The sequence below is a fragment of the Pseudorca crassidens genome, chromosome 3, assembly GCF_039906515.1.
Source record: "Pseudorca crassidens isolate mPseCra1 chromosome 3, mPseCra1.hap1, whole genome shotgun sequence".
NCBI lineage: Eukaryota > Metazoa > Chordata > Mammalia > Artiodactyla > Delphinidae > Pseudorca > Pseudorca crassidens.
Genome location: NC_090298.1, coordinates 126,257,237 through 126,274,127, shown reverse-complemented (window position 1 = coordinate 126,274,127; position 16,891 = coordinate 126,257,237). Strand labels below are relative to the sequence as shown.

Genomic DNA, 16,891 nt, shown 5'->3' with positions numbered 1-16,891 from the left:
ATTCAGTAAATAGTCACAGGGTCGCAGCTTCTCACTGGAGAAGGCCCAGCCCTGCCTGTCCTCCTAGTGCCCACGGTCCAGAGAGGAGGCAGACAAGGAACTAGGCAACCTCACTGTGGGGGTCAGCATTTGGGGGGAAAGCCTAAAGGGAGAAGGGGCTCCATACCCAGCTGTGGGATTCAGGAAAGTGTCCTGGTAAAAGGAAGCTTTAGGTCAATACCTGAAAGATAATAGAGTTAGCCTGGTGAGGAATGGTGCTCTGGTCAGACGGAACAGCCTCTGCAAAAGCCCAGAGGCAAAGTGGGTTCAGAGAAATGAAAGGAATTCAACCTGGCTGGAGAACAGAGTGTATATATTTAGGGGCTGGGGGAGGAGATAAGGGGGAGGGGACTAGTAAAGGAGGGAGCTGCAGGAGAAGACAGAAGCCAGTGCAAGCAGAGATATGAAGACTGTCCAAGGTGTTTTGGACACACTTATGCCTATACTTAGGTAGGTCCATGGGCTTATACAGGCAGATACTGCTCTACGCAGACCTGCCTCCCCCTGCCCTGTGGTGGGATGGGTGATGGGTTTTAATGCCGTATCTCACTCACACTCCCACACATGCACACATATCCCCGAGCAAGTGGGCACCTGCAGACCAGCTCTGAGCAAAGCAGAAGTAAAACTTTTGTGTGCCACTGAGGGGGAAGCCATGTACCAGCCCACGGGGAATTTCCAAGGCTGGATGAAGGCCCCTCTTTTTACTTGGAAATGGCTTCCCTAGAAGATGCAGGCTTCCTTCCCAGGATGGGGAAAAGGAGGAGAGGAGTGATGTTGGTCTGAGTCCCTGAGGAGGAGGGACAGAGCTCTCTAGCGAGCAGAGAAGGGCAGGTGGGTGACACAGGAGGAGGGAGTGAGTTCCCAGGGGACTTCATGGGTGGCCAGAGGGGCAGGACAGGGGAGGTGAGGGTCTGGCTAGGGTGGATGTGGAGGGAGTGGGAAGGAGTGGGTATCTGTGCAGCAAAGAGGCTGAGGCTTTGGGGGTAGAGGACACTCAGGGCTTGGGGGGGCACCCAGAGTTGGCCCTACTTGGTTACCCCAGTTCCCTGGCCCACACCCCGATGTACTTTACAACTACCATCACTATGCGGGAGGAAACCAGCTCCTTTCTGCAGTCTGGATGCCTCAGGCTATGGGAGCTCAGTTATTGGGTCCATTGGCCTCTCAGTCAGGCTCTGTCCTAGCAGTGACAGCCCCAATGAGGGCGTGGATTCAGAGGAGAGGTGAACCACAGCCCAGCTGTCAGGAGCTTGCATCCCATCTGGAGCTACGGCAGACAGGCCAGACTGACCCTGGCAAGGGCTGAAGGGATTTGGCGGCCAGTAGTGATCCAGGGGTAGTTAGTGAAGGGCATGGGGTATTTATGCAAGGGGCTGGAGATGTGGCCCAGAGGCGAGAGGCTAAGGGTCTGACATCGTAGGCCAAAGGGGGATGGGGCAGGTTGGGCAGAGAGCGATTTGTGGTACCAGGGGTGGACTGAAGGGAGGGGAGCTGCCAAACGCCCTGTCTGCTCATAAGCAGCTCCTGTCTCTGCTTCCAGCCTTACCCTTCAAGGTGGTGGTGATCTCGGCAATCCTGGCCTTGGTGGTGCTCACGATCATCTCCCTCATCATCCTCATCATGCTCTGGCAGAAGGTAAGCCCCACCCTTGCCTGATGGGTGCAGAGTGGCACACCATTCTTTGCATGGACCCCCCCGCAATCCCCTATTGCTGGAGGATCGGGCCATGGTCGGGGCCCAGCGTGGAGCTCAGGTGTGAAGTGATGCTGCGTGTTTGAGCTGCTTTCAACCCCAGCAGCCTGGGCAACGTGGGCCTGGTCCAGGCCATCCAGGGTGCCCTGTCTGTGCTGTGCACCCCGCTTTCCATCCAGAGTCCTGCTCAGGCATCATCCCTGCCCATCGCAACCACGGGGCATGGGACCTTCAGGGTGGACTGCACGGGCTCCAGCATTCTTCCAACTCTGACCCACAGAGACTCCCAGGCTTCTACTGAAAGGCATTCTCATCCTTTAAATCTGTCATTTCAATGGACTGTTCTGAGATTTCACCGTTCCGTGATTCCACCATAGGATTGCAGCGCCCCATGATTCTATCATTCTCAGATTCCAATCCTGTGACTCCAACATCCTGTGATTTCAACACTCTAAGGTTATATCTTTCTGAGATTCCCACTGTGACTGATCCAGCGTGGGGAGGGGCCATCCACACCCAGTAGAATGTCTCTGCCTTGTGTTACCTTCCAGGGCTGCCTGCTCCCATCTTCCCATCTGAGGAGCGGCCCAGGCTCTGGGAGAAGCTGGTGCGGAGGTTCTGATGAGCCTGCCCCTCAGCTGTCAGCTGTTCCTCAGCACCTCCCCCTGACATCTGTTCCGTGGAGCCCATGAAGGCCTTGGCTTTATTGATAACTTGCTGTATGGCTTCAGATATGCCCCTAATCCTTTCTGGGCTTCAGGTTTTCCTGCCCCATCTGTTTCATAAGGAGCTGGACCTAGTGGTCCCCCTCTGATGATCCATCCCTCGTCTTGGTCCTGCAGAAGCCACGCTATGAGATCCGATGGAAAGTGATTGAATCTGTGAGCTCTGATGGCCATGAATACATCTACGTGGACCCTATGCAGCTGCCTTACGACTCCACCTGGGAGCTGCCGCGGGACCAGCTTGTGCTTGGTCAGCCCAGGGAGGCCTCAAGTGGCAGTCTGGGGACTTGAGGCGGGTGGGAACACTGATGTCTGAGCACAGCCTTGCCATGATTAGCTTTGAGACCTAGTGCTGACGTCTTGCCTTCTCTGGCCCTAGGGCCCCACCCTCTGTACAGTGGCGGCAAGATGATCCCCCAGGGACCGTCCAACGTTGAGGTCCTGTGATCCAATGATGGTGTGAGATGAGACCCCTTCATGGCGAGAGAGGCAGTATTAGTCGAGGGCAGGCTGAGTGCCAGGCCTGCGCTTAGTCTAGCTGGAGAGGCTGAGAGAGCGTGGAGGAGCTGTGCTCCCCTCTGTGGGGAGAAGAAGGCCTCCAGGGACTAAAGAGGGGCCAGAAAGCAGGCAGGACTTAGGCGAGACCAGGATGGTCTGCGAAGCGCTGTGATTTTAGGAGGGTCCGTCGGAGAAACACCTTAAGTCCAGGGTGGCTTCAGGGATGTCTAGCTTGACCTCAGAGAGTGTAGGGGGGTGCAGCTTCCTAGTGCGCCAGGAGCTGAGAGATCATCTCTTCCCCAGGACGCACCCTGGGCTCCGGGGCCTTTGGGCAGGTGGTGGAGGCCACGGCTCACGGCCTGAGCCATTCGCAGGCTACCATGAAAGTGGCCGTCAAGATGCTGAAATGTGAGTCCTGGGAGCCCGCCCCTCCCTTACCTCTCCGCTGCCCCCTCCCCGCACATTCAGGCATTCCCAGAGCAGGCCTCACGCTGATTCTCCGGGCACAGGAAGTGCACTCACACCAGAGCCAGCAGCACTCCTGATTCTGCTCTGGGAAAGAGGCTTTCTCACCCTGCCCCCTCCTCCGGGAGCCTCCTGTCCTCCTCCATCTTCCTCCCATCCTCTTTCCTCTTCTCCTGTGCACGGGTCCTCATCTCCCTCAGCCACCTGGGTCTTACAGCACAGCCTGGGACAGAAGAGCCGGAATAGGCTCCAGTGGGGCGTCTGCGGGGCCTCAGTGACTGGACCAAGCCTGAGGGCCCCCTCTCTCCCTCAGCCACAGCCCGCAGCAGCGAGAAGCAAGCTCTCATGTCGGAGCTGAAGATCATGAGTCACCTCGGGCCCCACCTGAATGTGGTCAACCTGCTGGGGGCCTGCACTAAAGGAGGTACAGCCCACCCCTAGAGGATTCTGGGGAAGTGCCAGTGGCCAAAGCCTGGCCCCTCCCCGCCCCCTCCTCAGTTTACGGACAGGACACTGCAGCTGGAGGGTCCGTGCCCACCCTGTCTGGTGCCCTCACTTCACAGAGGCAGATGGGTGTGGGATTTAGCAAGTCACCAAATCACATCACCTTCAAGACCAATGGACTCTTTAGTTCACCAGTCCTAGCGGCTTCCAAATCAAGGGGTTCTCTGACACTGAAAAAATGTTCACAATACATTTTATTTTATTTTTACTTATTTATTTGTTTACAATACCTTTTAAAAGCTATCAAAAGTGACAGCTCCTGTGACACTGAAATGAGTTATAGCCCCACCTCTGGAGCCCACCAACTAGCTTGCTCACTGTGAGCTGCTGTCACTCGGATCATAGAATAAGGTCTCTCCAGCCAAATGTGTTTATTTGAAGCTCTGATTACAAGTTAGGCCGCCAAAAAAAAATGTTAGCACTATTTGCAGCTTCTTATTGTGAGATTTGGGATTTTCCTCGGTATTGTGCAACAAAAACAGAATACAGAAGTACACTGTGTACGTAGGCCAACTTATGTCTGCAGTGATCACACATTTCAAAATTTTTGATTCCACCAGTATGTTTAAGCTGTCACTGATTGACTTTAAGTCAATGTATCGTGTTTGAATTTAAACAGTAACCTGGTAATAAAGAGTTACCTTTGTTTATTTTGTATCCTGGGCTCCAGAATCAGCTTTATCAATAACAGCTAACCCTGTGCTTGCTACTTGCCAGGCGTTGAGCTGAGCTGACAAAGGCATTGTCTCATGAATACTCAATGCAGCCCTTTGGGGTGGGTATATTACTAGCCCCATTTAATAGATGGGGAAAGTAAAGCTCAGGGAAACTAAGTGCCTTGCTCACGGTCAGGAAAGTCCAGGTTTGCCTGGCACCTAAGCCTCTTTGCTGACCCACGTGCAACCCGTCATTAGCCTCATGGCTCTGATGGGAAGACCCCCCCCCCCCCGCCCCGGGACCGTCCCTGAGCCTGTCCCTCCGCAGGGCCCATCTTCATCATCACCGAGTACTGCCGCTACGGCGACCTGGTGGACTACCTGCACCGCAACAAGCACACCTTTCTGCAGCGCTGCTCCAACAAGCGCCGCCCGCCCAGCGCTGAGCTCTACAGCAACGCCCTGCCCGTTGGGCTCCGGCTGCCCAGGTACTGGAGGGAGGGCGGGACCTGAATCTGTGGGGAGCCCTGAGGAGTGCCTGCTCACTCCTTCCTTGTCCAGGACAGAAAGCTGAGGTGAGGGCGGGCAGAGCCACTCCTGGAACCAGGTTTCACTTGTTTCACCAGCCAGCTCAAGACCTGGCCCCTGGCCACCCCAGAGGTGGGCAAAACAGTGACGGTGGTGATGATGGTGGCATCGGCTACCACCTGCTGACTGCCGTGGTGTGCCAGGCCCTGCGCTGAGCACTCTGGAGGCTCAGAGGGGGTGACCCCCTTGACCCCTCACCCCACCCCATCTCATCTCCTGTCGACAGGGGGCACCTGGGGCCCTCCTGTCCCAGGATGACCCCCTCTGTAGTGCTCCACACTCTACTCCTGCCTCACCACAGCCTCCCCCCTCCTCCCCACACCAGTCTCTCCAGTGCCTCCAGGGCAGCTCATCCCCTTTCTTCTTTTTCTTTTCCAAAAATAACATTTCTTTGTTCTTTTGCTAATTACAAAAGCTACACATGTTTATTGCAGAGGCAAGAGTAAGTTCAGAATAGCATTAGAAGACATTAAAACTCACCCGTGTCCTCCCCAATATTTTGATTGATTTCCTTCCAGTCTTTTCTCTAACCCTAGAGACACGTGTGTACATAGTCCCTCAGCTCTCGGGGGAGCTGCTGCTGCAGGCAGAGGCATTAAGGCGATTCATTGCCCACTTGCAGGGCATCGTGGCTGGACGGTGCTGTAGTGGCCACAGGAAGGCACTTGGGTACAGGCCCTTCCTGTGACCCTGGTCCTGGGTTGCTGGAATCACCCCTGGACGTAAATTCTCTGAGGACACACCCGGGGTCCTAGGTCATCTTGGCAGACCCAGTGTCCAGCTCAGCGTGGGTCTGAGGTTGGCTGGAAGGGCTCACTACATGGTCATTCATATTGTGACAGACTGTGTGGGCATGCAAGAGTGAGGGAGAGAAGAAATGCATGAGTGATGGGGCCTTGCAGGAAGGGGAAGAGAGGGAAGAGCCTGTGCTTCTCCTTTTGTAACGCTCCTCTGCCCCCAGCCATGTGTCCCTGCCTGGGGAGAGCGATGGTGGCTACATGGACATGAGCAAAGATGAGTCAGTGGACTACGTGCCCATGCTGGACATGAAAGGGGACGTCAAATACGCAGACATCGAGTCCTCCAACTACATGGCTCCTTATGATAACTACGTCCCCTCCGGTGGGTGCGCACAGGGTCCTCACACCTATGTAGTCATGCATTCTTTTTTTTTTTTAATTTTAATTTTTTAAAAATTTTTGGCTGCATTGGGTCATCGTTGCTGCGCACGGGCTTTCTCTAGTCGCGTCGAGTGGGGGCTACTCTTCGTTGCGGTGCGCAGGCTGCTTCTCATTGCGGCGGCTTCTCTTGTTGTGGAGCACGGGCTCTAGGCGCGCGGGCTTCAGTAGCTGTGGCTCATGGGCTCTAGAGCGCAGGCTCACTAATTGTGGCGCACGAGCTTAGTTGCTCTGCGGCATGTGGGATCTTCCCGGACCAGGGATCGAACCCGTGTCCCCTGCATTGGCAGGCAGATTCTTAACCAGTGCGCCACCAGGGAAGTCCCATGTAGTCATACATTCTTTTCGAAACCTTTCCTCTGCCCAGCCTGGCAACAACCCTGCTAGGAAGGTGACCTTGTGCCCATTTCATAGATGCAGAAACTGAGGCTAGCCACCTGCCCAAAGCTGCTGTGTGGTGGAACCCCAATATGAACCCCCTGTTTCTGGGTCCAGAGATGTGTACACAGTCCACAGGGAGGGGAGGAGCTAGGGTGGGCACAGGGGTGCCTGACCTGCTGGGGCCTTGGGGAAGAGTGGTCTACAGGTGCCAGGCTGATCTAGAGTCCCTAAAGAGCAGGCAGGCCAGGCTGAGCAAAGGTGGCCCAGGGCTAAAGCCAAAAGTTTTTCTGGCCAATGAGGGCTCTGATAAAGAAGGAGAATTTAAGTTAGATATTTGGAAATTGTTTTCCTTTTGTGGGAGGCTTAGAGGATCAGGAGTCTTCTCTCTGGGACATTCAGCCTCCACGAGCCAAAGGCCAGGAGTTCTCTAGCCCCAGGGAGACACAAGACAGTGGGTGTCCTTCTGCTCTTCCCTAGCTCCTGAGAGGACCTGCCGGGTGACTTTAATCAACGAGTCCCCAGTACTTAGCTACACGGATCTTGTGGGCTTCAGCTACCAGGTGGCCAATGGCATGGAGTTCCTGGCCTCCAAGAATGTATGTGTGGTCACAGTGAGCACAGTGGGGTCCTGGGGAGGTGGGTCACCCAGCCAGCCAGGGTGCTCCCAGTACATGGCCCCGTACGGCAGCCCTCTGGCGGGTGAGGACGGCAAATGCCCTCACACCTGGTGGCCCCTCACACCTGAGCAGCGATGCATATTTCCCAAAGCCCCTGACACGGAGAGTCTTTCCCCAGAATTGCCCCCCACGGTCTCAGCTCCCGTCTCCTCCCTCCCCAGTGCGTCCACCGAGATCTGGCAGCCAGGAATGTGCTCATCTGTGAGGGCAAACTGGTCAAGATCTGCGACTTTGGCCTGGCTCGTGACATCATGCGGGATTCGAACTACATCTCCAAAGGCAGTGTGAGTGCCTTTCCCCGTCCTCATGGTTCGCGTGGCTGTGGCTCATGGGAGATCAGGACAGGGTTCTCGTGGCCTGACCTTCCCAGTGGCGATGGGCTCTGCCTGCCTATCCCTGTGTGCAGGGATGGGAAGGGGAGCCACTAGCTGTGCATGGGGCGGGGGTGAGACGCCGAGGCCCGTGGGGTAGGCCGGGGGCTCAGATTTGCTGGTTGTGGCAGGGGGCAAGGGACCAGCTGTAAAGAGTCCTGGGGAGGTTGAAGGGGCAACAGGCCAAATGTGCTGTCCCAGCAGCGATGGTGAACAGAGAAAGAAGCCCAGGTGACAGGCTAAGACAGATGAGTAGATGGCAGGCAGTATTTGGTTCAAAGGTGACCATCCTGCCTCCCACTCATGTCCGCACTTCCCGCGTAGGAATCTGCCCAGAGATCTAAGGCAGCTAGGATGAGAGCTGGGTGACACCTTGGCACGTCTCTTCCTCCCCACAGCAGGGCCTTTCCTAGGGTCAAGAAGGGGAGCCTGTTCCATGAGGAGCCTCAGACCCTGGGGCTCTCCCTCATGGACAGGGGTTACCATGTCCCCAGCTTGTGCGAAAAGAAACTCAGCCTCCTGATCCTCTGACCAGCAGTGGGATGGGCGTGGGAACCGTGCACCAGCAGAGATGGGCCCTCAGGGACCGAGAAGTGAGAAAGAGCTGGGGGTGGGAACTGCCAGGCTTCCTCCCGGCTCCCAGGAGCAGAGTGGGGCCTGGCCCCTCCTTGCACTCAGCAGCCCCCGCCCTCCCGCAGACCTTCCTGCCTCTGAAGTGGATGGCCCCCGAGAGCATCTTCAACAGCCTCTACACCACCCTGAGCGACGTGTGGTCCTTCGGGATCCTGCTCTGGGAGATCTTCACCCTGGGTACGCTTCCTACTTCCTCCAGTCCTCAGCCTCACGGCGCAGCGTCCACCCTGACCGCTCACACCTTCATCCTGGTGGGGCTGTGGGACGGGCTCTGGAACAGGGCTCAGAAGCTCTGCCGCTTTCTTGTTACTGTGTGACCTTGGCAAGTCTCTTGCCCTCTCTGGATCTCTTTACCTCCCCATCTCAGTAGAGATGAATCTGGACAGTGACATCAAAAAGCCTGCTTGGCCCCGGCATTCTCTGGTTCTCTGATTCTGGGGAGGCATGCAGTCTCTGTCCAGAGCCTATGAGGGAGCCCACATTTCCCAATGCCAAGGCCACTGCACCCTCACCGACGCCGGGGTTGGTGTGCCTCTCCCTGTCCCATGGAAGAAGATTCTTGCCACTGTTCCGACACACCTGAGCCTGTGTTTCTTGTCTCTGCTCCCTAACAGGTGGCACCCCGTACCCAGAGCTGCCCATGAACGAGCAGTTCTACAATGCCATCAAGCGGGGCTACCGCATGGCCCAGCCTGCCCACGCCTCTGACGAGATGTGAGTGGAGCGCTTGGGAAGATACTTCGGGTGCAAACAGTAGATATCCAACTTTACCAGCTTAAGCCGAAAATAGATTTATTAGTTCAGAGATGTAGACAAGTGTAGGTATAGCTGGATCCTGTTGTTCATAAGACATCATCCACACGCTCTCATCCTACCGCGGGGCTCTGCTCTCCTCCGCGTCAGCCTCACTCTCAGGTTGGCACCGTCCAAATGGCTACGTCCTAGCTGTTTTCACCATAGTTCCAGTGAAAGGTCCAGAGGTGACTGTCAAGGGCTCAGCTGGGGTCACCTCCCCATCCAGAAAACCAGCCACTGAGCTAAGGGGATAAAAATGCCCACTGGCCATGCCCATGTCATGTGCTCACCAAGGTGTGATCAATCCCATGGGACCACTGAACTGAGGATGGTGGGAGGGCTTCCCAAGGGAACATGCAGGTACAGTAATGGAAAAAACCCCTCCCCTCCAAACTCTTCATTACTCCCCTTGTTCTGGGAGGTGGCAGACCCTGAGCCAGAGACCCTGACCCCTCTGCCCCTCTCCCCAGCTATGAGATCATGCAGAAGTGCTGGGAAGAGAAGTTTGAGATTCGGCCCCCCTTCTCCCAGCTGGTGCTGCTTCTCGAGAGACTGCTGGGCGAGGGTTACAAAAAGGTACGTTGAGGGCTTCCCTGGTGGCGCGGTGGTTGAGAGTCCGCCTGCCGACGCAGGGGACATGGGTTTGTGCCCCGCTCCGGGAAGATCCCACATGCCGTGGAGCGGCTGGGCCCGTGAGCCGTGGCCTCTGAGCCTGTGCATCCGGAGCCTGTGCTCCGCAACGGGAGAGGCCACAACAGTGAGAGGCCCGCGTACCGCAAAAAAAAAAAAGGTACGTTGAGGCAGGGTTGGGGTGGGGAACGGAGAGTTCTGGTCCAGAAGTAGACACAGGGTACAAGGCTCTGTGTGACATGCTGGTATTTGGGGGACCATCCTTTCCCCTCTCTGGGCCTCAGTTTCCCTGTTGGTACTAATAAGGGATGGGCTGGAGCTGTGAGTGTAGTTTCTTTTAGCAGCATAGAGTTTTTAAAAGTGAAATCCTATGTGGAAGCTGATTAATTTAAAGTGGGGGCAGGAAGCCTACAGCCCCCTTCATCCTGCATCCTTCCTCATGCCTTTGCACCCAGACCAAGTCCTGGGCCTCCGTCACAAGTTTGAACAACCCCAGGCGAGATGACTGCTGAGGGCCTGACCACTTGGACCCTGTGGCGGGCTCATACAAGGCTTACGGAGCCAGCAGGGCCTTAAAACCCTCGCTGCCCAACTACGAAGCTACAGTGAGGGGGATGCACTTGTCCTTTGGCCCAGACACAGCCCTTTCCCTCAGTCCATTCCTAAGCCCACTCCCAACCACATCTGTTTACAGCTCCAGTGAGTTGGAAGGGAGTTGTCTCCCTTCAGTAGCGAGGGAGGCCATGGCAGGCAGAGAGCCCGCGCCTGTCTACCCTGAAGTGGGGGAAGAGTTAGGGTTGCGGGTGCTAGTCCGATCACTGTCCCCTCCCTGGGTGACCCTGAGCCCATCTTGTCTGGTGAGAGGCCGGGTAGGAGAGCAGCTCAGCTGTGGGGCTTTGGGCAATTCTTCCTCTCGGAGCACCAGGTGCTTTATTTACATGAGGCGGGAGGGACTGGGTCAGAACCTGCCCTTAGATGATCCCTAAAGGCATTTCTGGTCTGACCCTCCCTGTGTCTCGGCTTCTTCCTGCCCTGCCGAGCAGAAGTACCAGCAGGTGGATGAGGAGTTTCTGAGGAGCGACCACCCAGCCGTCCTTCGGTCCCAAGCCCGCTTGCCCGGCTTCAATGGCCTCCGATCCCCCCTGGACACCAGCTCCGTCCTCTACACTGCTGTGCAGCCCAACGAGGGTGACAACGACTATATCATCCCCCTGCCTGACCCCAAACCCGAGGTTGCTGATGAGGGACCACTGGAGGGTTCCCCCAGCCTTGCCAGGTAGCCATTCTGACCTGCAGCCCAAAGCAGTAGGATGCATAGCGTGTGTGTGTGTGTGTGTGTGTGTGTGTGTGTGTCTTTGTGTGTGTGTCTTTGTGTGTGTATCTGTCTGTGTCTTCATGCCATCAGGCTTGCCTTAGAAGTAAGTTACCTAGGGTGAGTACTTATTCCTGCCAGTGAATAGAAGAGAGAATTGAACTCATTTGACCTTTGATGACCTCGAGTGGAAATGGCAGGCTGGTAAGAGAAAGTGGCCTGGGATATATGGTAAGGTAGCTGTTTCTTTAAAGGAGCCTCCACAGGCCATCTACTCTGGCCCCTCTCTAGGCCCTGTCCTAGCCCTAAGGAGGAAAAGAGGAAAATCTAATTCGCATCCCCAGCACGCCATGTATTACTCTATGGGCATCACCAGCCCTGTGGTCTGTCCTTTAGCACCATGCCCTGAGGACCCCAGGGAGCCTGGCACAGGGAGGCAGAGGTACCTACAGAAGTTCAGGCCAGAATTCAGACTGGGGAGGAGATTCGTGCTTTTCTTTTGCCTCGGGATGTGATGTTACGGTATGGGGAGGGCTTTGGAGGAAGGCCAGCTGTTGCCTGGACTAGATGTTCCCCATGTGGCCAAACCCACGCCCAAAACATTCCAAGGCTCCAAGTAGCCAATGTATAGAGGAGTTGAGCTCAGAGTTTCGAACAGCTTGGGCTGTGAATGTTGGTGCCCTCAGACAAGCTGCTTCGCCTCTCTGAACCTCAGTTTCCTTAACTGTAAAATGAAAACAGTAAGAATACTTCTATTTGGAGGTTGTTGTGGGGATTAAATGAGATCATTATACATTCAGGCATGCAGGAGAGAGACACTGACGGGTGAGCAATCAACTCGATCTGCTTTGAAGTCCTAACTCCTATACTTACCCGCTGTGTGATGCAAGGCAATGATGTAACCTCTCTGAGCTGCACTTTCCTCACAGCGCCTGCCTTGCGTAGTCTTTACAAGGATTCAGTGAGTTAAAATGTGTAAGGTGCATGCTGCAAGGGTGGATAGATAGAAAGCTCTACGTTAAGGCTGGTATTATTTCACTGTGGTTCCCTCCCAGCCTCTCACTCACTTGCCTTCCGCCTCTAGCTCCGCCCTGAATGAAGTCAACACCTCCTCTACCATCTCCTGTGACAGCCCCCTGGAACCCCAAGAGGAACCAGAGCCAGAGCCCCAGCCTGAGTCCCAGGTGGAGCCAGAGCCCAAGCGGCCGCCGGATTCCAGCTGCCCTGGGCCTCGGGCCGAGGCGGAGGACAGCTTCCTGTAGGGGCTGGCCCCCACCCTGCCCTACCCGAAGCTCCCCCTCTACCTCCCAGCACCCTGCGCCTCCTGGCCTGGCCCAGCCTCCCAGCAGCCAGGCTATTCCCATCAGCTGTCCCCTCTGGAAAGCTTCTGCCCCTGGCACATCACACCCCGACCCCTGGGGCTGGCTTAGGAGGTAAGAGAACCGTAGGGACCATGACCGGTCCTCTGCCTCTGGAGAGCGCATGTGACTCTGAGCCAGGCTTCTCCCAGGGGACTCAGTTTCCCCATCTGTAAGATGGGAAAAGTGGGCTTGGCAACCCACCATCTGGGATTCTCACCCTGGCTGACAGATATGGAGGCTGGAATCCCTGAGGAGATGCTCAAGGTTCATGAGGTGGTAGGTTAACTTTTTTTCTGTTCAGCCAGCTGCCCCTCAAGGAGCTGCAGCTCTCTCCTTGCACTTTTTCCTGCCCAAGAGCTGGGGAAGGGACCCTAGCATCTCCGGCTCCTGGCTGAGCTAGGGCCTGGCCTTGGACAGTGTTGTCTCATCCAGAAGCCACCTCCCCTCAATGCCAGTCTTTGCTTTCCCAGGCCCAGGCTGGTCTGGGGCCTTCCAAGCTTAATTAATGCTGGGGGCTGAGCCAAGGACAGGACACCCTGGCCTGTAGCCCCTGCCCCAGGCACTCGGGGTACACCTCCCCGTAACATGCCTGTGTCCGTGTCTTCCTGGCCCCATGGATCCAGGGGTCTTTTTGCTCATCACTGCCAGTCTTACTCCACTCACCAGAGTCTCCAGGGCCAGATGGGCCCCACGTCTGTGATGAGTGTGTTGACGTGCCTGCAAGAGGTGTCCACGTGTATGGACCAGTGTGGCATTGGACCCGCTAAGAGACCTTGGAGGAATCCCTCGCCCTCTGTTTTCCCTGTTGAAAAATGAGCAGGTTGGACTCATTGACTTCTGGTGCCCTGCCAGCACTAACATTCTAGAATATTCCAGGGGTTGCACACTTGCCCAGATGAAGCAAAGATAAACCCTCCAAACCTCTATCCTGGGTTAGTTGGGGTCTGGGGAGGTTCCAGGCTACACAGCACACTCCAGGCATTCAGGAGCTGTGCCCCTCCCCCAGGCCCCTGGCAAGTCCCCAAAGGCCAGCTGCCCAGGCCTTGACTCTGAGCGACAGCCAGTGTCCTGGAAAGCCCCCAGAAGCTGCCCCAGGGACATGGGGAGACCGTGGGACCCCTTTCAGCACCCACATGACCTCTGGAGCTATTCTGGGCAAAGGAGGCCGAGACGGCAAGTCAGACCACCTGACACAGCCCACCACTCGTACCTGCTGTCCAGGTCTGTGCCGCAGACCTAGAGGACAGTGAACGGACAAGAAACCTTGGATGGGGGACCTGAGGAAGGGGCGCAAGAGGTGGGTACTTTGGGGGGTGTCTTCCCACCTGCCAGCTGCCCCACCCTGAGGCAGGAACCGTAGAACATGGCTTTGTCTGCCCGGGGATGCTCACCTCACTGTGTCTGCCAGCCCAGTTGGCACTGGAGGGAACTGGGGCGTGAGGGCTGCGGCCGAGACTGCTGGCAGGGGAAGGGCTGGACGGAGGGTGAGGGAAGGTCAGCGCCTCTGGGCACCAGCCCCTTGTGTTGGTTGGCGTCTCCCCGCCCCAGGACCCCCGCAGCCTGGTCAAGGAGAGGGCGTGGGTTCTCACTACGGTACCAAAGATGTAATCACCTAGGTTTACAAGTATTTTTAGGACTCACATTAACTCACATTTATACAACAGAAGTGCTATTTTGTATGCCATCAACTTTTCTTCTCTGTGTACTTTTTTTTTTAAAGAAAGATTTTAATATTAAACCTGGTGCTTCTCACCCACAGACCTCGTGGTGTCTCGCAGGTTTGGATCCCCGGGCCCGGAAGGTGGCAAAAGTGGGGTAGGGCAGCCGGGCTCGCCCAGCTGTAGGATCCCTGCACAGGGCCCTTCAGCTCAAGTCTTGCTTCCATCTGTGAGACGGAGGTCTTCACACTCCCCCCAGCTCCTCGCCGGTAGCCGGGTGACCTGGACCTCAGGCTTTGGTTTTCCAGGTTGTGAAAGGAGAAGGCTTTTCCGGCTCTGCAGTGCCCGGCTCTGGGTCGGGAGCCTGCGCTCCCCCGCCAGCCCCACTCCGCCCCACCATGTGCTTTGGCTTTGGCTGTTAAGCCAGGCCACCCCGCCCCCTCCCTCCATTCTGCCCATGGGCCCAGATCGAGAGGCATCCGCTAAAGCCCAGATCCCAGGCCCCGGTGAGTAGTGGTCGTGTCTCAGGTAGGAGCAGGGCAGATGGACAGAGCACCCAAGGGGTCCAGAGAGCAGGAGGAATGAGGAGAGAGGGTGAAGGAGATAGGGGAAGAGGAAGGGAGGAAGACGTGGGGTGAGAGCCACCAGGACAAGGCCGGTCGGGGGTGGGGGGTGGGAAAGGCGGCCCGGCTGGGTCTCTGAGAGTAAAGTCTAGCCAGGCTGGGAGAGGAGTGCGGACCGGCCTCCCATGGCTGCAGCAGCTCGGTGGCGTGGGGCTGGCACGAACCAGGCATCTCGGTGTCTGCTGGCCGGCTCAGGACTGGACGTCGGCTCCACTGCCCAGCGCAGGCCTGGGAGACCTGGCGGCAGTAGGGAGCCAGGGCAATAGAGCTGCCAGGGGCCTAGGGCAGGGTGCACAGGTCCTGGACCCAGCCTGGGGCTTCCTGGCCCTCCCGCCTGAGCCCTTTGGGAGGGGTCACCTGAGGTGGGACCAGCTTTCAGCTTGAGATCTGTCACACCTCACTACGTGACCTTGGCCATTCCCTGCTCACTCTGAACTGGGGAAGGGGCCTCTCAGTTTGTTCCTAGGGACAGGCACCTGGTTTTGGAACCACAGGGCTCCCTGGACTGCCTCCAGGAGTCTGGGGCCGTGGCTGCCAGTGGGGAGAGGAACAGAGACGTGGGGCAGCTCTGACTCATGGGCCCAGCCGCCAACTCGGGCGGTTGAGCCACCCCCAGGGAAACCCCACCTGCTGCAGGGCCCACCCTCCTGGGGGTCCTGGCCTTAGAGCCCGTGACCCCGTCTCTCCTGGCTGTGGTAGAAGGTGAATAAGCCATACCCAGACCTGCCCCGTAAAGAGAGTAAATCGCCACATTCCAGATGCGGATTACCCTCGCCCGTGGGAAAAGCCTCCATCCGGAGGTCAGGGGACCTCGGCTCCCTCCAGCTCAGGCCTGCTCCTTCTGGGGCCTTGGGTGGATTATTTGGCCTCAGGCCTCCATTTCCCCAGAGGTAAATGGAGCTAATGATGCCACAAAGGGATAAAGGAGGATAGAGCGCTGGTGCCCACTTACTGAACAGTTACTCTGTGCCAGGCTTGTCCTGTTGCTGCACACATCTTCTCATTTGCCCTTACATCCACCCTGTGAACCAGGGGCTACTATTGTCCCCATATTACAAAGGGGACACCAGTTCACGGGGGGTTGAAGTGGCTTGCCCAATGTCATCTGGTCGGTGTGGCAGGGAGGGGATAGGAGCCTGGGCCTGGCCGACCCCCAGGTCAGCCCTAGGGGAGGCGAAGCCCAGGCCGGCTTGCATGGCAGGTGAGTGGGGAAGCCTGGGTCCCAGCCCCGGTCTCCCGACTCCAGACCTCTGGGTCTGTGGGTCCCCAGGAGAAAGCACTGGGGGAGAGGAGAGAGCTAAGGGAGTCTGAGGGCTAAGTGGACATAATAAGCAAGAGTCTGGTGGGGGACTTGGAACCCACAGTCCCCTGTGCAGAGGGGTGCAGGAGCTGGAGGACGGGGGAACTGTAGGTCAACCTCTGCGGGCTCCCGCCACTCAGGCGGGCCCACGGGAACGGGTGAGCTGGAATTTTCCTGCCAGACGATGAGCCACTTGACTACACAATTCTTCCGCCACCCTATTCACAGCCAGCATCCTTGTTCCTGGAAAAAGAGGGAAAGACTGAAAGCTTTTGCTGAGGGGCCCTGACCCTCAGCTGATGAGGGGCCCCACGACCCCCATTAATGCCCCTTCTTTGAATTAGAGCCGTGTCTCCACAAGGCCTCTTCTATTTCAATTTCTCATTCAGCTTCATAGTCATTTTAAATCACTTTTATAAAAGCATTTATATAATATATGCCTACACTAAAAAGTATCTATTACCAAATATGTAATATAGAAAGAGACCCTTGAGAGCCTGACTCTGTCCCGGTCCCTCAGCATTTAGAGTGGGTTCCTATCGGTGGACCCATGTGATGTTCACAGTACAGCCAGGAGACATGCCAAGGGAAGATCCAGGTGAGGAAGCTGAGGCTCAGAGCCGTGATGTGCTGGCCCAAGGTCACACACAGGGAGGCTCATGCCTGCCAGGCTGATGTCCTTGCTACTGCCTTTCTCAGGGAGCCTCTGAGTCCAGTTCCTGGACGCAGAGTGGGCAGCAGGCTGAACCTTGGAGTCAGGGTGCTGACCGTCCGCTCGGGGTGAGGCTCCTGGAATTCCCTG

At 56.7% G+C, this 16,891-nt stretch overlaps 1 protein-coding gene across 2 annotated transcripts in view; it reads left to right on the top strand.

Annotated features, from left to right (window-relative positions):
• The window catches only part of PDGFRB (platelet derived growth factor receptor beta), a 38,554-nt gene extending 24,288 nt beyond the window's left edge, over window positions 1–14,266 (top strand). For both annotated transcript variants that reach the window (XM_067732247.1, XM_067732248.1), the window contains 13 exons: window positions 1,583–1,677; window positions 2,577–2,709; window positions 3,261–3,365; window positions 3,736–3,846; window positions 4,911–5,070; window positions 6,132–6,292; window positions 7,207–7,325; window positions 7,568–7,690; window positions 8,476–8,587; window positions 9,025–9,124; window positions 9,676–9,781; window positions 10,879–11,111; window positions 12,232–14,266. In XM_067732247.1, the coding sequence (XP_067588348.1) occupies window positions 1,583–1,677; window positions 2,577–2,709; window positions 3,261–3,365; window positions 3,736–3,846; window positions 4,911–5,070; window positions 6,132–6,292; window positions 7,207–7,325; window positions 7,568–7,690; window positions 8,476–8,587; window positions 9,025–9,124; window positions 9,676–9,781; window positions 10,879–11,111; window positions 12,232–12,409 (1,736 nt within the window). In that variant the 3' untranslated portion in view covers window positions 12,410–14,266. The remainder of the gene's footprint in view (window positions 1–1,582; window positions 1,678–2,576; window positions 2,710–3,260; window positions 3,366–3,735; window positions 3,847–4,910; window positions 5,071–6,131; window positions 6,293–7,206; window positions 7,326–7,567; window positions 7,691–8,475; window positions 8,588–9,024; window positions 9,125–9,675; window positions 9,782–10,878; window positions 11,112–12,231) is intronic.
• The last annotated feature ends 2,625 nt before the right edge of the window (window positions 14,267–16,891 follow it).